Source organism: Sprattus sprattus, assembly GCF_963457725.1.
Source record: "Sprattus sprattus genome assembly, chromosome: 18".
NCBI lineage: Eukaryota > Metazoa > Chordata > Actinopteri > Clupeiformes > Clupeidae > Sprattus > Sprattus sprattus.
Window position 1 is genome coordinate 11,840,147 of NC_137916.1, and position 26,168 is coordinate 11,866,314.

Below are 26,168 nucleotides of genomic sequence, written 5' to 3' on the forward strand. Positions count from 1 at the left end.
GACAGAAAGAGACAGGGGGCTTTCACCTCGTCAGACACCTGTTCAATATTCTTCCCCGCGTGCACGCGCTTCTGAGGCAGTGTGATATAAATGTGTAATTTAAGGCTGCAGAGAGGGGCTGTTTGACCCTGTGTAGACACTGCTGTGATATGGCCCTCTGAGACGCAATTAAACTAACACCCATCTCAGGGCAAAACTCAGCGCTGCATGAGTAATGACACAGGGGAATGGGCCGCCATACAGAAGAGTTTGAGAGCGAGAGAGCGAGAGAGAGGGAGGGAGGGAGAGAGGGAGAGAGAGAGGGAGGGAGGGAGAGGAGAGGAATAAAACAGGAGTGAAGAGAATGTGAATAACAATGAGACTAAGAGCAAGAGAGAGAGAGTGGGAACAGGGCTTGAGATAATGACAGAAAGATGAAAAGGGAGATGAAAATGGGGGAAAACATGAAATAGAAAGAAATAAAGCAAGCAAAAAAGAGAACAGAGAGAGAAGAGAGGGTGAAATCAAGGGTTGGAAAAGGGTAACCTAGAGCTAGACAAAGAGAAAAAGTTAGAGCATGAGTAAGATTGTGAACAGGGCTTAGTGGCCTTGGGTCACGTTGTCTGTCTGTCTGTCTGTGTGTAACTGACCTGATGGCCTCTGTCTGTCTGTGTGTCTGTATGTGTGTGTGTAGCTGACCTGATGGCCTCTGTCTGTCTGTCTGTCTGTCTGAAGCTGACCTGATGGCATCTGGCTGTGTGTCTGTGTGTGTGTGTGTAGCTGACCTGATGGCCCATGGCTGTTGGCTGTGCTCTGGCAGGCCAGCCTCTGGAGCAGCTGCAGCATGGCGGGCCGCAGCAGCGCTGACAGAGACCGATCCCAGTGGCCTCTGACCTGCAGGAAGCGCTGCAGCTCGCCCAGAGCTCTCTCCCCTAGCAGCTCATCACTGCTCACCACCAGCGTCTAAGAGGGGGAGAGGGACGCCAGGAGGAGAGGGAAGACAGATGGTGAGTTTTGTTGTTGTTAGGCTGTTTGATATTTTTTGCTACCTTTTTGTCACTTGTGTTAGTGTAGTTTCTACAGTATATTTAAATGAATTCGCTTCACAATTAACACAGTATAGATATGAGTTGCACATACATGAATGGGCAGAAATCTATATGTTGGTATAGAGCACAGAAGAGGTTTTAATACAGCAGTCTTTCGAGTGCCAACACTATATGCACTGCTTTCCACTGAATTCTGCATAGGCTGAATATCGCTCTTTCCATACATATATGGTGTAATAAAAGCTGGCTGGGTTAATCTCCCAAATCCTGCTTTAGAACTGGTATTTTCCCCACACCAAGGAGGACCCTGGACCAAAGGGAGAAAGTGGGAAGGAGTGGACAGGGGATGAGGAATGGCTGTGCAAGGGTAAGACTCTTAGCTGTCCTTCCGAGCTGTGAGAAGGAACTGATGGGTTAGGGTTAATGCAGCCAGCATTAGTGCTACTTTATCTGGCTAAAGAGGCGGATACAAGAGGTGCATATTCTGCCAGAGGTGGGATAAAGCAGATGGGGAAAAAAAGTGTTGGGGCAATTCTGACATCATATTGATGCCCCCTTTCCCTGTTGGTGTAGGATGTTTTAGTGCTGTCAGGTCTCTCTGGCACAAGTATCCTGCAAGGCTGAGCTGTTGAGAGCCAGTGACTTGAGGTCCTTGGGGACTAGCCTGGATTGTCTCATAAGCTCTTTGCTATAATCTTTAGAGCTAATGGTTGGCATGAGCTGACTACATAATAAATCACATCAAAGACTGTGGTCTGGCATCAAAACCGCATGGCCAGGCCAGTGGAAGTGAAGTATGGCCAGTGGAGTGTCTTTTTTCTTTTTGCTGAATTGACGGAGGCAAGAATTTCTCCATGAGGCATGCAATCCTGTAAAGAGACTCTATATAAGGCAGTGTATGTGGAAAGGTTTAATCTATTTGAGACTCTATAGGCAGTTATTGTGGAAAGGTTTAATCTATTTGAGACTCTATAGGCAGTGTATGTGGAAAGGTTCACTCTTTGAGTCTTCAATAGGGAGTCCATGTTTCCACTCAAAAGCAACCTGCATTGTACACAAGTTCCGTGCTAGTCTTCAAAGTTCTTGCTTTCTTCAAGCTCTTGTTTCCTTTAAGTGTAGGTTCTGTAAGTCTGCAGAGGCTTTGTTAAGGCTGGTTATTGATTGTATGATCTAATGATCAGTCAGGGAAGAGAGTGAACCCAAGACCACTACTTTCAGCAGTGCTGCTGCAAGAGAAGTTGTTGGCTGAGGCATTATTCTCAGCAATGATTGCAATAATTTAGATCCCGATCAATTGATACAAAGGACATTGATTTTTGGGCATGTTGTAGTGCAATGTGCAAGGTCACTGCACAACCTTCAGCATACTTATATTTGTGGATCTGGCAATTGAGTCTTTGACCTGCCTATGACTGTTGCGGGTTAAAACATTTTCATTCCATTCAGTTCTGGTGGTTCACTCAAACTGCTTCACTGAGGACGCCGTGCAAGAGGCTGAAGAAGAAAAAAAGAAGGCTGAAAATGATTTACATCAACCTTGCTTCTGAAGCGTTCTGATTGAGAGCATCCATCCAGAAATGTGGCAGGTGCATTGTGCATAGTGCATTTGCTTGAAGATGTACAGGAACTTCAGTGTTACATCATGCCTGAGGAGTTATTTCCAGAACACTGTTTGCTTCACCGTGTTGAAGGCTTTAGGCAGATCTCTGAACAGCATCAGAGAATCTATTTCTGTGACAGTTGTCAGAGACATTTTTGTGGGACTAATCAAAGGCACTACATCTTCTAAGATCTTTAAATATAAACCAAATGTAACTAAAAGTTTCTAAGTATATAAAGGCCAACATACTGTACGCTGCTCTGCATGATTCTACTGTACGCTGTTGAGCAAGCAACTTCTTGCTTTCCATGAACTCCCCAACACAAACACGCACACGTGCACATATATACATACACACACACACACACACTTTACAGCTCTCCTCTCAGAGCAGAAAACCAACTTCAAACAAAAAGTGCTCATACACACACTGCTGAGCACACAAGATGTGCCTCCCTGGGAGAGAGCTGAGGAGACCTGCAGCACAAAGAAATGAGGATGAGAGAACGAGAGAGAGAGAGAGAGAGACAGAAAAGCAAGACAGAGTAAAGCACAAAGAGAATCTGAGAAAACACCACACACTACCACACTACATTTGCTCTCCCAGTGGAATAAATGAAGTCAGAACTGAGGTATTCTGGTTCCCCATGCCCTTCCCTGCGAGATCTGTGGCAGACTGTGTGTGTGTGTGTGTGTGTGTGTGTGTGTGTGTGTGTGTGTGTGTGTGTGTGTGTGTTTGGGCGTGTGTGAGTGTGTGTGTGTGTGTGTGTGTTTGGGCGTGTGTGAGTGTGTGTGTGTGTGTGTGTGTGTGTGTGTGTGTGTGTGTGTGTGTGTGTGTGTGTCTCACAGTGCTCTAGGCCCAGTAGCTGGATGAGCACATCCTGCTTGAAGCTGCATCTGCCCACAAAGACTGGCTACTTCTCAGCATCTATGATTCAGGTACAGAACCTTCCAGGCTGTGTGTAATGGCAGCACTACAAATAAGATGACTCTGGCTCATCTGAAGACTAGATGCAGGGCACACTGTGTATGATCTATGGTCTATTCTATACTCTTCTACTCTATCCTCTATATGAGTGGTTTCCTTCTCTCTACAGAGCTCTCCCTCTTTCTCTATCTATCAGCATATTCAGCATGAGTATGAACCTAACACTTAGACAAACATCTACGCGTCTAATCTGTTCCAGGACACCTCTCGCTAGCGATACTGTAGTTGTGACATCCGACTCGGCTGTGTGTGTGGTCTGTCAGGCTGCATTTCTCCCTCACCAAAAGTGTCAGGGTCACACTGGGGTTCCTCTCTAGCACGGCCTGCAGCGAGGAGGAGGAGGAAGAAGATGGGTAAACAGCGGGTGCTGGTTCTGATTGGTCCTCGGGGTCAGGCTGAGGCTGATGGGATAGCCAGAGTGTTACTAGAGGTGGGCCGAAGCGGTTCGACAGCTCGGGGTAGCGGAATACAAAGTGCAGCAGGGCTGGGTGGTGTGTGTACAGTGATGGGAAAGGACAGCAGGACAGAGCCTTACTGATGCTGTTCAGAGGAGCCTGGGGACGGACAGAGAGATGGGGACAGAGACAACAAGATAAGGATCACGAGGAGGAGGAGGAGTAGGTATGTTAAGTGAAACAAAATAAGAAGTCAAAGAGATAGAGAGCAAGAAACATAGATGGATAGGTGGATAGATGAATAGAGAGAGAGAGAGAGATACAGAGAGATAGAACAAGAAAGAGGGACAATGTCAGCGTGTGTGTTTTACCCAGTCCAGCTCTGGGCTCTTGTCCTGGCAGACAGCCAGCAGGTAGAGGGCTGAGCGGAGCACACAGAGGGGGAAGGAGGCGTCCCCCTGCTCAGGCATGGAGCACAGCGCAGCCACCATACAGGAGAACAGCACCGGGTCAGGTAGGAGTCTGTAGTACACATGGACATACACATGGGAAACGGTCTGCATTAATATTACGCTTTTCTACTCAGAGCACTCAAAGCGCTCTACAGGCTAATGCTTCAGACAGCTATCCATTCACACGCCGACGGCATAGGCTACCATGCAAGGTGCCAACCGGCACATTGGAATCGGATGGGGGTTCAGTGTCGTGCTCAAGGACACTTTGACACATGGTCAGGGGGAGTCAGAATTACTGTGCTTATGTAGACTCTGTGTCTGTGTCACTGTGCATATGTAGACTCTGTGTCTGTGTCACTGTGCATATGTAGACTCTGTGTCTGTGTCACTGTGCATATGTAGACTCTGTGTCTGTGTCTGTGTCTGTGTCACTGTGCATATGTAGACTCTGTGTCTGTGTCACTGTGCATATGTAGACTCTGTGTGTTACGGTAGACCCTGAGAACAAAAGGTCCCGTAATATAAAAGGCCAGACTCTGGTTTGCGGTTCAACAGTTATGTTTTATTATAACAAACACAGTGGTGGTTGCTGAAAAAGTGGAAGAGAGGGAAAACAAAATGCCAACAAAAAGCCTCCTTAAACTAAATGGTTGCAGCAGCTTACCTAGCTCCCGTCAAAATGAAAAAGGAGGTGAGTCTTCCGCAGACTTCCTTACCTGCACTAGCTACCTCTAAACTAAAAGGTGCAGACAAAACAAACAACCACCAAGCAAACAAGAGCAGCCAAACGAAAAAGCGCGTAACACGCGTAAATGTCTCAAAAGTCTCCAAAGGCTCAGTGTGTAGTCCAGTGTGGAACAGCCAAAGAGTTTGTGGGGAACGGACAGCGAGCCAGTTCCAGACAAGCGAGCTTCCTCCATCTTGCGAAGGGCCGGCTTTATAAAGGGCGAAGTCCCGCCCGGCAATAGAGAACAGGTGCGCGACCACGCCCACTGCACCTTGTCGAGACGACAGACCGGGGAAAACCACCACACCATAACACTGTGTCTGTGTCACTGTGCATGTAGACTCTGTGTCTGTGTCACTGTGCATATGTAGACTCTGTGTCTGTGTCTGTGTCACTGTGCATATGTAGACTCTGTGTCACTGTGCATATGTAGACTCTGTGTCTGTGTCTGTGTCACTGTGCATGTGTAGACTCTGTGTCTGTGTCACTGTGCATGTAGAATCTGTGTCTGTGTCACTGTGCATATGTAGACTCTGTGTCTGTGTAACTGCCCATATGTATATTCTGTGTCTGTGCATGTGTGGGTGCTATACATTCAATACATGGCTATATACTGTACTGGCTCCGTATTTTTTTGTGTGTTCATGTGCACGGTCTCATTTGTGTATATTTTATATGTGTGTGTGTGTGTGTGTGTGTGTGTGTGTGTGTGTGTGTGTGTGTGTATGAGTGCCTGCTTGTGTGTGGGTTCTTGCGTGAGTACCTGTCCCCATGTAGCTGGGTGAGGTGCAGCAGGCTGATCAGGCAGTACTGAGTGGCTCTGGAGGTCCCCGAGGCGTCCGTCAGCAGGGAGGGCCAGTCAGCCACACGGCAGCAGAGGGACGGCAGAGAGGCCTCCAGCAGCCCCAACAGCTCCTCTACATCTACACACCAGAAAGAGGAAGAGAGGTAGGGGTGAGAGATAAGGGGAGAGACAGGAAGGGAAAGATACAGAGGCAGAGAGAGAGGGGGAGGGAGAAACAGATAGAAGCATGTTCCTTTTAGATTCATAAGCTTTGGGGATATAAATCCCCAGTAGAGCACACACACATACACACACAAACACACACACACACACCGTACCCTCTTGATGTGAGCTTGATGGCTGAGAGAGGAGACATTTACTGAGTTTCAGTAAGAAGTCACAGCAGGCAGCATTCAGACCTGAATTTCTGAAAGGGGGGGTGTGTGGAAAGAAGTGAGTACAATTACCTTACCGTACAAATGAGAACAGTTACAGTTTCAAACTACATACAAAAGACTAAACAGGGACAAAAATGATGATCTCATGGACCCTAACCCTAACCTAACCAGCGGGCCTCATATTCCCCATGATGGCTCATCACCTGTTTCCTGAGCATAAGAATGCCTTGTGTTCCAACACCAGTCTAATGAAACCAGAGGAGGCTGTGAAAAAAGACAGGGAGACCAAAAAGACATTTCTAACATTTTCAGCTCTTTGCAAATATGTTCTAATAACTTTCATCTTTATTGCACAGTATTTGTGTATATATCTGCCCGAATGTTGGAAATTAACTACTCCGTCAAGACTAGCACATGCATTAAACACATTTTGACTCCTGTTGAAAAATAGATAGATCCGCACACCCAAAAGCTCTCAATAAATGATTTTACTTGTGAACGTTGCTAGATGTTTTTGATCCAGCACCAGTCCTAGTGGACATGCTCATGTGCCTAGCTTGTCTATCATTATGTGACCTCTGACCCTGACACTCACCCAACTTGAGGGCGAACAGGGGCATGAGGGAGGGCAGCATGGTGAACTGGTGAGACAGGATGGAGAAGAAGTGATGCAGCACCTTAGCACTGGGCGCCTGCTCACACAGTCTCTACACACACAGACACAGACACAGACACACACACACACACACACACAAACGCACACGCACACGCACACAAACTCACACGCACACGCACACGCACACGCACACACACACACACACACACACAAGTTAAAAATGTATACATCTATATGCACCCCAAAAGTTATGCAAATACACGTGTCTTTGTGACAGGGAGTTTGTGTGCATGTGTTTGTCTGTGTGCGTGTGTTTGTCTATGTGCGTGTGTTTTTCTGTGTGCTGGTGTTTGTCTGTGTGCGTGTGGTTGTCTGTGTGCGTGTGTTTGTCTGTGTGCGTGTGCGTGTGTGTGTGTGTGTGCGTGTGTGCGTGTGTTTGTCTGTGTGCGTGTGTGTTTGTCTGTGTGTGTGTGTTTGTCTGCGTGAGTGTGTTTGTCTGTGTGCTGTGTGTGTTTGTGCGTGTGTGTTTGTCTGTGTGTGTGTGTTTGTCTGCGTGAGTGTGTTTGTCTGTGTGCTGTGTGTGTTTGTGCGTGTCTGTGTGTGTGTGTGTGCGTGTGTGTGTCTGTCTGCGTGTGTAATGCATGTGCTAGTCTAGGCTGGGGCCTCACGGTGACAGTAGGGATGAGGACGGTATCACAGCAGCGCAGCAGGCTGAGACAGAGGGACTCCAGAGAGTCTTTCCTCTGCTTGTGGGGGGCTGTGAAGGCGTTCTCTTTCAGACTGGGCTCAGAGGCACACTGCTCTGCAAGCCTATACAGACACAGACACACACACACACACACACACTCACACACACACACACACACACACACACACACACACACACACACAATGTTAGCTATTTTTGGAGATACAGCAGGGACCAGCCATTCAAAATTGTAGCAATCACACAGAGTGCTTTTGTCAGGTGAAAAAGGCCAGCATCATAAGCAAGGGAATGGACACGGCACAAGCATTCCCATTCATACAGCGACAGCAGAGGCTGCCATGCAAGGCGCCAGCCCGCACATTGGAAGCGGTTGGGGGTTCAGTGTTGTGCTCAAGGACACTTTGACACATGGTCAGAAGAGTCAGGATCGACTCCTCTATTCCCCTCATGGATCCACATACACTAGAACAGACATTTGTATGCATACAAACACGACCACGCATACACCCACAGATACACACAAAAACCTTGAAACCCGCATCACAAGCACATGATCTGTAAATGTATGTTTATAAATATATATATGCTTTAGTGTTCTAAAGCTGGAAGGAGCCCTGACCTGCAGGCTTCCTGAAAGCAGACCAGGGCTTGGAGGAGGAAGCTGCCTGCCTTTGAGGCCTGGTCGGTGGGATCGGTACCAGGGAATGCCCCCTAATAAAGCAAATTCCAGTTGACAAGGATAAAGCCTCTTTCAGCTACAGTCAAATCTTCTCAATGTAATCCGCATGCACACACACAATTCTTCACAAACAACCTTACCTTGGCCCTTTGGTGTGTGGTAATGGGCACAGGTAATTCAGTGCACCTAGTTATAACTGCCCCAACAACCTTCTTCAGCTCCTTATACTGCACTGGGCTGGACTGGTGGTGCAGCCTGCAGTGACAAACACACACTCAGGCCACAGATATAGGTTATGGACATGAAATCAGCAGGCTGATTGAGTGAGTGCATGCCTCTCCTCTGTAAGTCGATTCAAAAGCTTTTGAAGCGCTGTTACTTCGACTGACACTACATTTTCTTCTTCTGTTCCATCTGACTGCGGAGTTGCGACTGTGTGGCCAAGGTTGATATTATTATGTCAGTTCTCATATGTGTGTGCGTATGTGAGTGAATGAATGTGGCTATTCAGGAGTTTGCATAATACAGCATGTGGATGTAGTTTAGAGTACATATACAGCCGCGGAAAAAATTAAGAGACCACTTCAAAATTATCAGTTTCTCTGGTTTTACCATTTATTGGTATGTGTTAAAGTAAAATGTACATTTTAGTTTTATTATATAACCTACTGGCAACATTCCTACCAAATTTCAAATAAAAATATTGTCATTTAGATCATTTATTTGCAGAAAAATGACAATTGGTCAAAATAGCAAAAAAGATGCAGTGTCTTCAGATCTCGAATAATGCAAAGAAAACAAGCTCATATTCATTTTTAAACTACACAATACTAATGCTTTAACTTAGGAAGAGTTCAGAAATCAATATTTGGTGGAATAACCTTGATTTAAAATCACAACTTTCATGTGTCTTGGCATGCTCTCCACCAGTCTTTCACATTGCCGTTGGGTGACTTTATGCTACTCCTGGCGCAAGAATTCAAGCAGCTCGGCTTCTTTTCATGGCTTGTGACCATCCATCTTCCTCTTGATCACATTTCAGAGTTTTTTTTTTGGGATTCAGGTCTCGAAATTGGGCTGGCCATGACAGGGTCCTGATCTGGTGATACTCCATCCACACCTTTACTGGCCTGGCTGTGTGGCATGGAGCCTTGCCCTGCTGGAAAAAACACTTCTCAGAGTTGGGGAACATTGTCAGAGCAAAAGGAAGCAAGTTTTTCTTCCGGGACAACGTTGTACTTTGCCTGGCTGAGGTTTGTAAAAGACCATAAGGATTGAACCAAAGCCGACTGGAGGGTCTCCTAGTTCGTCTTCTCTGATGAGTCCAATTTCACAGTAGGTGCAAGACTCTGTGGCTTGTAGGCCTCTCCAGGTCTCCGTCTAACCATCAGACGACCATGTGTTGGGCAAAGCTGAAAATTGGACTCATCAGAGAAGACGAACTAGGAGACCCTCCAGTCGGCTTTGGTTCAATCCTTATGGTCTTTTACAAACCTCAGCCAGGCAAAGTACAACGTTGTCCCGGAAGAAAAACTTGCTTCCTTTTGCTCTGACAATGTTCCCCAACTCTGAGAAGTGTTTTTTCCAGCAGGGCAATGCTCCATGCCACACAGCCAGGCCAGTAAAGGTGTGGATGGAGTATCACCAGATCAGGACCCTGTCATGGCCAGCCCAATTTCGAGACCTGAATCCCATAAAAAAAACTCTGAAATGTGATCAAGAGGAAGATGGATGGTCACAAGCCATGAAAAGAAGCCGAGCTGCTTGAATTCTTGCGCCAGGAGTAGCATAAAGTCACCCAACGGCAATGTGAAAGACTGGTGGAGAGCATGCCAAGACACATGAAAGTTGTGATTTTAAATCAAGGTTATTCCACCAAATATTGATTTCTGAACTCTTCCTAAGTTAAAGCATTAGTATTGTGTAGTTTAAAAATGAATATGAGCTTGTTTTCTTTGCATTATTCGAGATCTGAAGACACTGCATCTTTTTTGCTATTTTGACCAATTGTCATTTTTCTGCAAATAAATGATCTAAATGACAATATTTTTATTTGCCAGTAGGTTATATAATAAAACTAAAATGTACATTTTACTTTAACACATACCAATAAATAGTAAAACCAGAGAAACTGATAATTTTGAAGTGGTCTCTTAATTTTTTCCGCGGCTGTATTTATGCAAAGCCATGTATTCATGTGAGGGGATGTGTGTATGTATGTGTGTGTATGTGTGTGTGTGTGTGTGTGTGTGTGTGTGTGTGTGTGTGTGTGTGTGTGTGTGTGTGTGTGTGTGTGTGTGTGTGTGTGTGTGTGTGTGTGTGTGTGTGTGTGTGTGCGTGTGCGTGTGAGTGACCTTGCACTGTAAGCCTGAACAAGTTCAGAGAACTCAAAACTTTTGATGTAACCGATTACATAAGAAAATTTGAGTACATATATACTGTATATATTTTTTTAAGTAATCTTAACTTAAAAATTATACATCGGCTATACTGATTTATTTAGTTATCATTTTCATAATTTTTGAGTTCTCTGAACTCATATTATTCCAAAATCGTACAGGATTTGTGTTTCTCTGGGTCTTCCACAAACTAGTTATTACGCCTTTACAAGTGTATCTCCCTTACGTCCCAACTTCTGTAGAGAGAACTGTCATTGGTCGACCGCCTTCCCAGTGTTGCCAGATGTACATTTACATTTACATCTGAGATTTAGCAGATGCTTTTATCTAAAGCGATTTATAAGGAATTTTGCATTTATAGATCAGGAGCAGTTTAGGGGTTCACACTTTTACACTTGGTAAGGAGGAGTGGGGAATCGAACTAGCAACCTTCCAACCTTTGGATTACTAAACGACTCCTCTACCTTAAGTCTGCTGTCTCTGTCTCTCATCACAGGATCTTTGCAATGGTGTTCTTAACGACGTTGATGACGTCAGATACTAAAAAAATTGAGTTATCAGGCAATGCTTACTCAAACAAAAACATTCCAATACAATTAAACATCTTCAATTGCTCAGCAAACTAATACATTTTAAGTTGGGTCAACTAAATACCAGGTTTTAAGTACTGAATACATAATGTTAATGAGTTAGTAGTACTGTTTGGGTTTACAGTGTGTGTATTCAGCTAACAAAAGTATGTGAGTGTATTTCCTCTGTGTGTGGTGTAGTGTAGGGGTACACATATATCTATTCAGACCCATGTACATAATACGTCTGTGTGTGTGTGTGTTTGTGTGAATGTGTGTGTGTGTGTGTGTGTGTGTGTGTGTGTGTGTGTGCAGGACTGCGCTTGTGTCCACCTGGCATGAATGCACACTTAGATGTATGAAGCAAAGCCATGTATTACAGACCACAGATGACTGACCTGTTCCATGACCTTGCCCCCCCCAGAACAGTAATCTAATGCATAGCGAGAGAGAGAGAGAGAGAGAGCGCTTGTGTCCACCTGAGGATGGCAGTAATCTAATGCGTGGCAAGAGAGAGAGAGAGAGAGAGAGAGAGAGAGTGCGCTTGTGTCCACCTGAGGAGGAGGGCAGTAATCGAATGCGTAGCGAGAGAGAGAGAGAGAGAGTGCGCCTGTGTCCACCTGAGGAGGGCAGTGGCGGCCCGTGCTGCATGTGTAGCTACCCGCAGGCATGGAGAGGACACGGCCAAAAACACCACCTCCGCTACACCTGCAAACCCAGCTCCGGTGGGAAACAGTCGCACCGCTGCAGGCTGCCTGCCAAGAGAGAGAGAGAGAGAAAGAGAGACAGAGAGAGAAATAGGGAAATAGTCGGTGAGAGAGAGAGTGAAGAAGACAAAATCACAAGGGGAGGGAGACAAAAAAAGAGACAAAGTGCCAGGGAAAGAAGACTAGTGAGATATTAGAGGCAGATAGGAAGAGCAAACAGGAGTCCCAGCAGAAGCGCTAACCCTTAAAGCACAACAACAAACACATGTGATCTAACACAGACGCTGGACTCCATAATATTTTTGATTTGCGAGAGCCATGCAGTAACAGTGGTGTGTTGAGATGTTCTTGTTGCCCCAACAGGCCCACAACATGTCCAGAAGCCACTTTCCACTCCAGCTGAGCCACTTGGTATTTTCTCAGGCCGTTGTGGCAACAAACATGCAACCCTTAGCTTCAGTCATTTAATACAGTCAGCTTCAGGGGGTCAGCGCCGGCAAGCCTTCTGTCCAGTGATCAGTATTCTGGTTGAGGGTTGACTACCAGTGATGGCAGAGAAGACAAAATACAATAGGTCTGACACACACACACACACACACACACACACTCACACACAGACCTCTTAAAATAGACTGATTCATTTGAGATTAAAAGCACAGGCAAGAACTGTTTGCTGCTATTCCTGAGACATTTGTGTTACCAATTGAGTTTAATTGAATTTACTGGCACTAAAGGCCATTCTGAAATGACTGTTTGCTGCTTCAGTGCTTCTCTATTGAAGGACATGATAGTCATCATCTCACAGACAAGAGAGTTAAGAGCTGAATCTATTATGCATAATGGGCTGTATTTCAGAGATGCAGTGAAGAGTGCACTTAGGCTTAGACTTAGTAGCACCCCAGTAAATCGTAACGGTGTAAATTATCGGACAGTGTGTGTTATCGGCAAAAGTTCGCGTTGTCATGTGAATCCATTATTAAAAAGAAGTTATAAATTGTTAATCCATAATTAGCATTTTGATTGTTTTATAGAATGGCCGATGTTTGACACTGTCCGATAACTAACATAGCCTTGCTTAATGTGCCACTGTCTGTGGTATTTGTGTGGGATAGGTGGGGCACTTCTTACCTGTCCAGGATGGCGGTGAGGAGGTGTATGCCTTGTTTCTGCACTTCCAGGTTGGTCAGCTTTAGGACATCCTTCAAGCTGCGCACCAGAGACTCAATACCTGACACACACACAGACACACACACACACAGAAAAGAGTGGTTAAAGCATAGCCCAGGGTTGTCTCAACTGTACTATGACTCACCCACCACCAACCGACAAACACAAATGCGTGCACACTCATGTTCCACTGTGTCTTACAGCATAGCTCTCATAAATAGTGCATAGTGCATACACTTCACAGTGAGGTACAACCCTGTAATACACTTTGCAGTTACACATGCAAAACATTTCCCAACACAAATACCTAAGCTTACTATTACCTTACCTTACTATTGCCAACACACACAGACACACACATGCATACACACAGGTCTCACCATAGACTGTGTGACACTGGGAGAAGAACAGTGACTCCTCCGCCAGTAACAGCAGGCAACCGTAAGTCGACCACAGCAGGGCCTCGCTGCTGCTGCTCAGACGCTCAAACAGGAACTCTTCACCACACACACACACACACACACACACACACACACACACACACACACACACACACACACACAGACAGACCAGTGAGACTGACTGACAGCTGGGGGTCTCACACATTCATCACAGTGGCGTTAAACACATAAGAAAAAGGGGCTGTGGAGCCTCATGCACATGCACAGGAGGTAAGCATCAGAGGTATGAATGATTTGCGGCAAAAAACAACAGAACAATGGCCAGCCATAAGCACACAGATTCATAAAAGAGAGAATTGGGACTCAGCAGAAGTCCAGCGGTACAGAGGCAGTCAGGCTCTTGGATTTGGGGATGGGGTTTGGCTCACCGGGTAAATCTGCCTGGATGAACGGAGGGCAGTACTGACTGGGGGAATGAACCAGCACAGCAGCCATGCACTGAGCACTAGCCACCTGCAGCATCTCATCTCCACTCAACAATAGCTGCAGTAACACACACACACACACACACAATCATACACACACACACACACAATCACACGCACGCACGCACGCACGCACGCACGCACGCACGCACGCACGCACGCACGCACGCACGCACGCACGCACGCACGCACGCACGCACGCACGCACGCACGCACGCACGCACGCACACACACACACACACACACACACACACACACACACACACACACACACACACAAAACTGAATACATATTATTAGCTATTACATCGCTGACCCCACAGGACAATAACCTTTTGTGAGGGTAAATTTGCATTCGCCATTTGTTTATTGACATTAAGCCGACAAATTTACCTATGGCTAGTGCAACAACACAACTACACACAGTATAACTAGCAATGACTACGTGAACACACTGTATGATTTGATGTTCAACGTGTGTGTGTGTGCTCGTGTGACAGAAAGTCACCAGGTGAGAACCTTCTTGAGGGCGAGGGGCAGGGAGCAGTGCTGTGCCGGGGGCAGTTCTGGACAGTCATTATCAGGGATGGGCAAAGTCCTGCAGTTCATAAGCACCGACACCACCTCACCCTGCTGGAGCATCTGCTTCAAGAGGCCTGATACACAAATACAAACACACACACACAAAAGTCACAAACTAACACACAAGTCACACACACACATAATATAATGTGTATTATTACACATTCACACACACATTCACACTTGCACATTGCAAACATGCATAGATACATACACACACAAGAAAAGTAACACTTCTTGGTGCAGTGCAACACTACTGCTCTACTGCACTACTATCAATTCTCTGGGCAGAGAACATGAGTCCTCCGTGGCAGATTTGACTAAGCGTAACCCAGCAGCCCTCTCTCGCAATGAGGCCCGGTCTTGTCTTCCACCTCTGCCTCCCTGTAATTAGTGTAGGGAGAGCTGCTGTGACAGTCACTGCATGGCTCAACCCCACAACCTCTCCTCTTCCTCTTCGTCTCACTCTATGTGTCCCTATTTTCCTTTCCAGTCCCACTGTAAATCTCCCCCTCTCACGTGCACTGACCCTCTCTCTTTTCCCCTCCAACTCCTTCATCTCATCCATACTCCAATTCCATAACAAAACTCTCTCCTTCCCCCCCACTCAAAGCTCTCTCTTATTGTCCCTTTCTATTGTGTTTTCTCCCTCTTCCTCCCCTCTCTTCATCCATCTTCTGCTCCACGCAGCAATGCTCCCTCACCCACGCAGTTGATGGTGAGCTGAGGAGTGGAGGCGTGGTCGAGGGTGTGCAGGATGGAGCGGGCAATGCCATCCCTCAAGGGGGTGGGCAGGGACTGGGCCGCGGCAGGGACCTCCCACACCCTCCGCAGGATGTAGCACACGGACGCCTTCAGCCCCTCGTCGGGGTGCTGCAGCCCCACACTCAGCCACTCCAGCAGAGACACTGGAAGACAGACAGATGGGGGGGGGGGAGAGAGAGAGAGAGAGAGAGAGAGAGAGATGGAGAGAAAAAGAGGGAGGAAGAGACAGCAAGAGCAAGATATTTATATATTTCTTAGTTATTCTAATAGCAAAACGAGCTGGTAAATGCATGTCTCTTGTGAAATGCAAGGCATTCAGTGTGTCTGTGAAGCTGTGCCAACGTCTTCAATCAGAGTTCAACAAAGCCAAACCTTCTGCACTGTCATGCCATAATAGATCTTATTATTACATACTAATAACAGTTGTCAACACAGATATGGATTTTCTATTGAGTGAGAAATAGTGCAAAAAAAAAAATTGGGGAAGTTAAAAATGTGCTCTAAAAAAGTTTGTTTGAAACAGGAGCAAAGACAATGTGAGGGAAGTGAAAGATGGAACCGAAAGGTAAATGACAGATGGAATACATTTAGAATGAGAAAGAAACAGGGGTAGACAGACAGATGATGGCATCTAGTAGGAGTAACGAGCGAGTGAGGGAGTAGGCGTGGTAGCTGTAGGCAGAACCACTGCCAGGAGGACTCGGAGATTCTGTCACTCATTACCGTTCTATCTAAATGTACATCTGTCTCTGAATGAAAAGGGTACATCATTTCCAACCGCCTGTCTTTTTACCAGTCTATTACCTCACCCTGTGGCCTTTCAGTAAAAATCAGCATTAACCCACTACCAGAGGGATCCGTGAACATGTGAACAAGGACTGGGGAGATCAGTGCCAACTGTAATAAACATGTTGAGATCACGTCTGTTCCGGTGTCTCTCTGGCAGGCAGGACTGAGCTTGTTGTTGAGGATTGGTGAGTGGTCGGGGCTCAGAGTAAGGCTGCAGCAGATAAACCCAGAGCAGCAGAGATGACAGCAGAGCTGACTGTAAAGCCCAGAGCTGCACGCGCACAGGGCAGAGCAAAGCACAGCAGAGAACATCAAACCCCCAGAACATCACTGCCATGTCTAATTTAAGCTCTGAACAAGGAGAGAGAGAAAGAGAGAGAGAGCTGGAGAGACAGAGGGAGTGAGTTGAAACAGCAACAGAATACACAGCAGTGGGTCAGCAGGGAAAATAAGCCCTGAACAAGAGATGTTGGTAATGATCCAGCCTGCTGTAAATGTGGTTTGAAAAAGAGAATGCATGGATCATGGCAATCGCCTCTACACTTACTTATGTGTGCATATGGGTTGAACCTGAGAACTTGAGATTGTATCTGTACTAGGATTGTATGCTAAAGCAAGGTGTGTGTGTGTGTGTGTGTGTGTGTGTGTAGGTGTGTGTGTGTGTGTGTGTGTCTGTGTGTCTGTGTGTGTGTGTGTGTGTTAGATCTGGGCCCTATGAAACACAAGAGTTATGTTATGAAAAACAAGAGGCTCCTGTGTATGCTGGCAGGGCCCTAACAGTCAATAATGGCTGCCTGCATGGGCTGGTAGCTTTTGAACCACAGTGGCACAGAGAAAAGCCTCTTCCAGCATAAACACAAATATTCTCAAACCCACTCACACACACACACACACATAGACACGTACATACAAACGCAAACATACTCACACACAAACATACCAACACACAAACACTCACAAACACAGAAATGACACACAGCACCTGCGTTTTTTCCAAACACCCACCATCTACCCACACATCATAAAGATGACAGCTTTGAAACATCTGCGTGAATCTACCAATCAGCAGGGCTTTCAGACTCTCTCGCAGCACATGCATGGACCCCTAGCCAAGATCTGGCAGATTCACCCCTCTTGTCTGACTGAGCTTAGAACAAATAATGGCAGTGGGGGTTTGAAGATGAGGGTGAGTGTGACGGACCGAGCCACGGTTGCCGTCGAAAATGTGTGGGTTTGGCCCAAAAGCTCAGAGACAGAGTGAGGGTTCAAATATAAAGTTTTATTATGCTTCAAATACCTAGGAGAACTGCTAAGCCTCACAACCATACTGAGGACAAAGAGCAACAGTCTCACCTGCTCAGCCTCTAAATGGAGTAGAGGACAATATTCAGCAGTACAAATCTCAATAAAAATACCTGCTTAGCCTCATAGGTAGTAGAGGTCATAACTCAGCAGTCAAAAGGGGTACACATACCTGACATGAAAAGACTAACTGAACAAGACAGAACAATGAACATATATACACATGGTGGGCAGCCCCATTTTTACACATGGGGAGTAGACACAAACACTAAACAATACACCATGACAAGACAGACCCGAGACACGAACATAGCATTTCTTCATAATCATTTATCAGAGATAACTATGTTATTCATAAATAATACCTCAAAGGTTTGTTAAAAACCACCTTATACAAGTGGTATGGCCCATACCATTTAAGATGTCCCCCCCCAGCCAGTCTAGGCAATTAGCCGTGTCCATGAGGTGGATCCAATTGTAATCAGTGGTAGGAGTGTTTGTGTGTGCATGTTTGTGCAAACCATGTCTGTTGGGTGCGCTTGTGGTTGCAAAGATAGGGCAGGAGTGTGCTTGTCATGTACTGCCGCACCACGACCGTCACAGTGAGGGGTGCTGTTTATTCATTATCTGCTTCTCAAAATCTTTCCTCACACTTGTTAAGGTTATACACAAATACCATTCTACTCAGTCTCTGAGCATGTACAGTATATGGTGTAAATTATTCTATTTTTAAAGAAAGATTGACAAGGTTGTTTTGGTTCTGCACTGTTTCTGAGAGTGCCTCTGAATGTAAACACAAGCCCACAGTAAACCCACAAATATTAGCTGATAGTTCAATTCAATGAGATGGAATGTAACTGTGGGTTTGTTCATTACCATGGTGACAGGCCAAAGACTGTGGCAGAGCAGGAAGTGCATCCACCAGCTTCCCCAAGAATGTGAAGGTGGGCAAGAAGCCCCTCACACTCGCCTGCTTGCTTAGCTGAAAGAAGGAAGACATACTGCTAAGCATCATTCTTTATCACTCTCAATCTTTCATAGATGGAGAAGGATTTATTTGAATTTCCTACATGACACACGTCAAGGCAAGATGTGTGAAGGCCTACAGGCATGTTATAGGCATGTTAGACAACGAGTAATTCCTGCAAATTGTGTTAATAACATATCTCTTATCACCTCTATCACACCCAACTGAAATTCTAAATCGTTGATGTTTCTACATCAGCGCATACTTAGGCTTTAACACAAAACAGTGTGAAAGAGCGTGTAGTTTTTTTAACACAAGGACCATATCTGTTTCCAAATGGGATTCCAGATCACCTCCATACCCTTCACTCGTCATGTGTAATTTGTAATGTGTTTCCCAAACAAAGGGTATAGACAATGAACCCACACACTTGCAACAGCCAGGGACCAGGGAGCGCCAAGTAAAAAAATAAGGACTGATATATCCATTTGTCCTGATATGTCTGTTTGCACCTCTGTACCATGTCACAATACATGATACATAACTGATATGAGCCTTTTTGTCATTTTTGGTAGCCATATAAGCCCTGGGTCTGGTAGGTGCAAAGGTTCTTCAATCTATATTTTTGATTAATAATTCTCTTCTGAACTGACACTAACATACATAATTCACATATTTCCCCCTTTTCATCCATAACTCTAAAATTACAAAAGCTAAAAACAAAATATCAGTTATTTAATTTAATTGAAAATTCAGTGACTGTATAAACAGAAAGGCATGAGGAAAGATCAAGTTCTGTTTATGAAACATGTCATTCATCTGTGTAAGGAAGGACTGTTCAAGTGAAAAGGTCTGAGTCATACCTGCGTGTGGATGTCATTCAGGACGTCCTGCACAAACTGCTCACTCTGCAGCTCCAAGAGCAGATGAACCAGAACTATAGCAAACACACACACACACACACACACACACACACACACACACACACACACACACATACACACACACACATACACACACACACACACACACACGTTAGCATGATCCAAGAACAAACACTTAGATACTAACACACACACACACATTCATAAACACACACTCATAAACACACCCACACACATTAGAATGATCCAAACACAAACGCTCAGATACTCACACACACACATTAGAACGATCCAAGCACAAATACTTAGACACTCACACACAGCGACACACACATAACTACACACACACATGTTAGCATGATCCAAGAACAAACACTCAGATATATCTCACACAAACACACACACATTAGAACGATCGAAAGCAAAAATACTCAGATACTCACATATAGACACACACACATACACACACACACACACACATGTTAGCATGATCCAAGAACAAACACTCAGATTTTACTCACACAAACACACACACATTAGAACTATCCATGCACAAATACTCACATACAGACACACACACACACACACACACTTACATACTCACACACACACTAGCATGATCCAAACATAACCACTCAGATACTCACACACACGCACACAATCACCCCAAATATACTTTATATTCATCAGTGTAATCAAGAGCACACACACACAAACACTTACCATCAACACTTGCATGCTCAATTTGCTATGTTTTCTAAATGTGAAATTGACCATTTCACATGTTTACACAATTGTATCAGGTTCCATAAGATATACTGCACTGTGAGGTACACCTGTAACTTTTGCTGTTTCTCCTAATTTACCAACCCCCCATCAACACAAAACTGTTGCAATCAAACACTCTGTCTAGCAACACAGTCAGTAAATCACCCAGCTCAAGCCAACAACAATGTAATGTTACGCCCAGTGCATGTAGTGTCATTATGATAAAAAAGAAAGGCCACACATAGATGTCCACCCACATGGAAAGAGCTAGAACCACTTTGAAGTAAAACAGTTAAAGGAGGACCAAAATGTTGGTGGTTTCGGCCTTACCTTGTATAACCTGTTCCAGAGTGGGTGAGTCTTCTAAAGCGCGAAGCATCCCTATAGTGGATGTTTACATATACAGTATATATGAAAACTAAATAGGATGTTAACATAAAGAGTATATATTGAAACTAAAGGGCTTCTATGTGTAAATGCTGATCATGCATGATCATGATGACTGTTTGTAGAGGCACATGCTGGAGGTATTCAGTTTCATTAAGATGACTTATGAATAGAGAGGGTATTTGATTGTTATGAGTGTATTGTAGGCACTTCTAGCTTTAGGTGTGGAGTTAAGATTTTTGTCAGTTTGTTTGTTTAGAATGGCAGAGAAAAACTGCAACATTACAACATAAAATACAGTAATAGAAACAAAACTGTGCCTCTAATAACTTTGTAGATTTCACAATTGGTTTAATTGACGTTTGAAAAGCCAGTTGTATGTCTTCTCCCTGGCACCTAAATCAAAAAAAGCTTACCTAATAACGAGGAAATAAAGTGGAGGCAGACTCTTGCATCCTGCGAGAGCAACTCTTTAATGGCTCCAGGAGAGCGCCTCAGGACTCCCCCAACTCCAGCCAGTGCCACTGACTTGCGTACGCACTGTGGTAAGGTCATGGGGGATTGAAGTAAAAGGAGGAACTTTAGGCCAGTCAGGTAGGACAAGTGCCCATAACTCTACAACTACAGCTTAGGTACATTTACTTCTATAGTTTACATTTACCGACACATCTTTACTCTCCATCATCTCAATGACACAGGCAACACACAACACGACATCGCCAGCATTGGGCCCGGTAATCGCGGACCAGCGCTGGTCGTGCCTGAAGTGAATCTTCTGATAAATGACATCCACGTTGGACATTTTCACGGTTCTTTGATCCTAAACAACACATCATTGGGAGTTTAACATACATTACCGGTCATTTACTATATTTTCACTGACATTGTTGGATAAATGTAAGCTAAAGTTACCTTTTATAACGCAACTGGAAGTTTTACATCAAATAACATTTAACGTTTCAAACTAACAGTAGCTAGCTAAGTGACACGAGACGTTAGCAGGCTAGCTGATTTAAGCTAATTTAACATCAATTAGATAACATAAATTAGCTTGTTTTTTAAGCGTTTAATAGACCAAACGTACCTTACGCTTTAAATTATTTCAACTATGTCCATAGAACGCACAGACAACCAGTGGAAAAGAAACTGTATTTTGCAATTTTCCGCAAAAGTGCACCTTTGTGTAACTCCACACTGAGTTGGACATTGACAGTCAAAAACAGTGGCGGGGAAACGAGAGTTCTGAGCAGGATTTTCTGACATAGGCATATCACCTGCTTTTAATTGGCTAGCTACATGCAACAACCAGTTTAGACACATGAAATATGCACCAACTCAACTCGGTTTCAGATATTTGCGGTAGGTCTAGTTTTGTTTTTCCAAACTTCTTATTGGTTGACTGCCTGGCTCTTTTCAGGTGGTTTGACTGATCTGCCTCTTAAAGGCACCCAGTGCAACTTTCGAGGCTTAAAAATAAACATTCAATTTCTAGTCTTTTTTACACTTAGTAAGTTTCAATAACTCCATACCATTACATTTTGACATTCAAGGAGCAAAGATGAGACGTCGTTGTGTGGTGAGAACTGATCGAAAATCGTAAACAACAACAATCGCCACCATTTTTCCCCCAAATCTGTATTTATTGGTGCCACCAATTTGTTTTAAAGGCATTTTAAAATGCCTTTCTGGCGGTTTAAAGGCGCGCCTAAAAGTTAAAATATTCTCAACTTTAAGCGCAAGGCGCGGAGGCGCACATTTTAGCAGTTTATAACTATGAGGTATTGTACAACTCCAGATGTAAGAATTATTCGAATTCTATACGGCGGACACATGCGTGGACCTGCGTGAGCAACCAATTGGCCGTCTCTACACTATGCCTTTTATAAATGCCTTTAAAACAAATAGGCTAGCATGCTAGCTAACTGTAGGCACCACTCCACAGCACATAGGCGCTTTTCCCCAGGAGCATCTTGCCAACGATCGACTGCGCTTATAAAAGTCGCGTCCTGTGTGATCGGCCCCTTTCAATGGAAAAATGGCCTCTCCCCACCGGCGATTGTTGTTGTTTACGATTTTCTATCAGTTCTCACCACACAACGACGTCTCATCTTTGCTCATTGAATGTCGACATGTAATGGTATGGAGTTATTGAAACTTACTACGTGTAAAAAAGACTAGAAATTGAATGTTTTATTTTTCGAGTCTCAAGCCTATAAAGTTGCATTGGGTGCCTTTAACCTGTGTGACATTTAAGATTAACTTTTCATTTAAGATCCAGTTATTTGTGTGTCTACACCAAAGAAATGGTAAATGGGGCTCTGGATCAGTGCATTTATTTAACAAATAATCAAGTATGTAATAAAAATCACTTATTCCCTTATATTACTATTGCATTAGTCGCAGTATTATATTCATATGATAATCGATACAAATGTTAAAAATGTTTTTTAAAAAACAATGCTAGGCCGAGCATTTTTGTGAGGCAATGCGAGTGATGTATGACCGTGACCATGTTTTTTTCCCTCAACATCAATGGAAAAGATGAGATTTTCTTACTTACAACTTCAGTAAATAATCTAAAAACTGACATAGAAGGGCAGTGGAGCTGGTTCCCATTAATACTTACCTGGGTGTCTTGCTTGTCTTCCTCTTCTTCAGAGGGCCATGATGCAGAGGGTGAGGTACTTGGGCCTGGATCCTCATCCTCTGCAATGTTTATGTGCACCCTCGTGGGAGGGGATGAACTCTTCCAGACAGTCCTCATACACAGAAGACTCTCTGGCATCATTTTGGTCGTCTTCTTGGTGGTCCTGATAAATAATCATGTCAAACAGTCTTTTATGGATGATTTAATTTGTCTTGGACTGTATTGGAAGAGATATGGTCCATCCTATTCAGATGATGTTACATCATACACGAAACAAGCTGAGTTTCATAAGAAAATACAGGAGCACACTATCTCGCCTGTTTGCTATAGATAATAAACAAATAAACTATTTTTTACAAATACATTTCTACTGTATATCTGTCCTTCAGCTGTCTTCTAAACATCAATTGCCTTATCTACATACCTCTCTGACACAGGATAACAAGTCTTCATCAAGAGAACTAGTTGTGTTATGCTGATTTATTTCTCTTGATATTACTACATATTTACTAAATAGTAAGCATTCATCAATGTTTGTGCAGTGTGCACTGGTTAATAAGTTAGTGCAATAGCCTAAGGAACCACAACCATTATGAAAACAAAGTTAGACATGTTGGACTGTCATGACATAATAACCCCAACATTGTTACCTTATCATTTCTGCAGTTTATTTATGCACATACTGACAATCAATACAATACTTCTACTGGATGGATTTTATGATTGCAAAACAACTTAATTGTGTTGGTTTCTTTTATGACATTCATTTCTAATCTATGACAACATACCCTCATATTCATGATCAACTGCTAACCGGAGATAGAGACAGAAAAGTGTGGGGGCGATTCTGCCACAAACATCAATTTTGCATTTCAGCCTACACTTGTAAATGTTCTCTTTCTCAATATCTCTTTATCTTTTTCTGTCACACACACACACACACACACACACATTTTGGTTAATATGACAGCAAAATGGGCCTACAGAGCTGCCCATGAAGCCCCAGGCAGTGGTGTAGTCCAGGGTATACTCAGGTACGGAGTATACCCACTTATTTCTCTGTCAGCATTGAGTATACCCACTTCTCAAAACAGGGCGTTTATCCTGTGCTGTATGGGCTGCTTAAAAAAATTAAGAGTATACCCACTTCTCGAGGGACCACTACACCACTGCCCCTAGGTTACTGAAACCACTTCCTGTTGTCTACACGATTTAGCCTTCACACTATGCTACTCAGGTCCACCGAGGGCCCGTGCAGAACAGCATCTTTTGCTGCGCAAGTCTGCAGAAGTGCTGATGTGCACACAACGGTCGTTTTTTGTTTTTGTTTTTCTAATAGGACATTTGTATTGTTTCCCGACAACTTTTATTGAAGACATAGGGAAAGTACGATGTCTTACAAAACAACACCCAAGCTTAACGTAATAAAATTGCCTCTTGTCATAATAAAGTAATCGCACCTGCCACTGTATCTTCACCACCAGCCCAATTTTGCCTTCGCAAAACTTTGAGAGAGTGGGAGAAGGGGGAGGGCGGTGTTCTTTCCACAGTGTCATCGCATCTTTCAGGTAAAGTTTAGGCTACCTACAGACACTAGTCCACAGTTGACGTTGTCTTTGAGCTGCACTGAACGTTTCTTTGTACTGGAAGTTGGAGTTAACAACAAGTCAGAAGGAAACCACTTGGATCTACAGCCTACTGCACTCACCAAGAGCTCCACGGACTTTCGTAGAAGAGGTTAGCAGTAAGAGTACGTTTTCCGGCACAGTCTAATTTGAAATTAAAATTGAGGTACATTCGTTAGAGATCTGTGTGTCTTATTGACATGTCGGATTTGAATTGGTAGACGAGGGACTATACGCCATCTTTGTTGTTATAATGGTTAATTGAGTTTTGTTTAAAACCTGAAGTAGCTTATTTTATCGTTTTAACGCTGCGAATGGAGTTAACTCAATATAGGTTTAGCTAAAGGTTTTCGCTCTTGGAAAAAATATACGCATGATTTTAACATTACGGATATTACAATATAACACAAGGTTAGAAAACGCCTGTGCCTAGATAATAACTTAATTACATGTCACAAACAATCGAAAGAACCTCATACACTCATGCTAAACAATATGACATAGGAGCTGGAACAAACAAAATTGCAAAACATAATGGACTGTCACCTTGAGTATGTCAGGTTTATGAGAGGAGAGGCATTTCCAAGCTCTGTAGGGTTTGAAGTGGTACAAGAATGGTACTAGACTATGTGGGTCTGCCAGGAGAACATGAGTTTATTATTTATTATGAGATATCAGAGGCTGAGTTTATTCTTTGAGAGAGAGACAAGAGAGACAAAGTCACAGTGTCGGTGTTCTCCTCAGAGACGGCCGTTTGAGCAGAGTAAAATGGCAGTGATGACAGACATTGGCTATGAAGAGAGGTGAATGCACCTGACCAGGACATCAAGGGGGACCAAACTGAACTGCCAGAAAAGAAAGAGAAAGAGAAGAGAAGAGAATTATGAGAGCATTGCAACTGTTTTCACACGGGAACCTGGGACTTGTGCAAATTTCATAAAATAATTTTATTTAGGATTTTCTGCTCATTAGTTTAAACAACAGTGTTAAACGTGCTGGACTTGTAAGGTACATTTTTCATGCAATTCCCATTTTTGTCTTTACTTGTCCATCATTTCAACACAGATTCCCATACCATGCCAAGCATATGTCATAAGAGTGATGGCTGTCTTTTTGCCTGTTTGTGCAACTGCCATGTGTTCTGCTGTTTCTCTCACATTTGTCTTTATCTGACTCTATTTATCTTTCCTTCATCTGCTCCTCAGCTCTTGGCCATTCCTGTAGCCATGCCTTAGGGTCCAGCGTTCTGTTTTGCACCTTCTTCTTCTTCCTTATCGTTCCTCCTTCTATTTCCATACCCAGAGCACAACGGACATCCAGCGCGCAAACGTTGCCATTGGTTGGC

The 26,168-nt window shown here is 44.1% G+C and overlaps 1 protein-coding gene across 1 annotated transcript in view; it reads right to left on the minus strand.

Annotated features, from left to right (window-relative positions):
* mei1 (meiotic double-stranded break formation protein 1) overlaps window positions 1-21,353 on the minus strand; it is a gene marked incomplete at both ends in the record, with an annotated part of 30,027 nt that extends 8,674 nt beyond the window's left edge. Inside the window, 21 exons of the mRNA XM_080856151.1 lie at window positions 765-942; window positions 3,898-4,170; window positions 4,383-4,533; window positions 5,957-6,116; window positions 6,316-6,404; window positions 6,579-6,639; window positions 6,971-7,082; window positions 7,660-7,801; window positions 8,320-8,411; window positions 8,520-8,634; window positions 11,968-12,102; window positions 13,183-13,282; window positions 13,602-13,718; window positions 14,051-14,165; window positions 14,627-14,763; window positions 15,394-15,597; window positions 18,422-18,527; window positions 19,376-19,449; window positions 20,495-20,545; window positions 20,968-21,091; window positions 21,213-21,353. Coding sequence (XP_080712277.1) covers window positions 765-942; window positions 3,898-4,170; window positions 4,383-4,533; window positions 5,957-6,116; window positions 6,316-6,404; window positions 6,579-6,639; window positions 6,971-7,082; window positions 7,660-7,801; window positions 8,320-8,411; window positions 8,520-8,634; window positions 11,968-12,102; window positions 13,183-13,282; window positions 13,602-13,718; window positions 14,051-14,165; window positions 14,627-14,763; window positions 15,394-15,597; window positions 18,422-18,527; window positions 19,376-19,449; window positions 20,495-20,545; window positions 20,968-21,091; window positions 21,213-21,353 — 2,677 coding nt within the window. The remainder of the gene's footprint in view (window positions 1-764; window positions 943-3,897; window positions 4,171-4,382; window positions 4,534-5,956; window positions 6,117-6,315; window positions 6,405-6,578; window positions 6,640-6,970; window positions 7,083-7,659; window positions 7,802-8,319; window positions 8,412-8,519; window positions 8,635-11,967; window positions 12,103-13,182; window positions 13,283-13,601; window positions 13,719-14,050; window positions 14,166-14,626; window positions 14,764-15,393; window positions 15,598-18,421; window positions 18,528-19,375; window positions 19,450-20,494; window positions 20,546-20,967; window positions 21,092-21,212) is intronic.
* Between the last annotated feature and the right edge of the window lie 4,815 nt (window positions 21,354-26,168).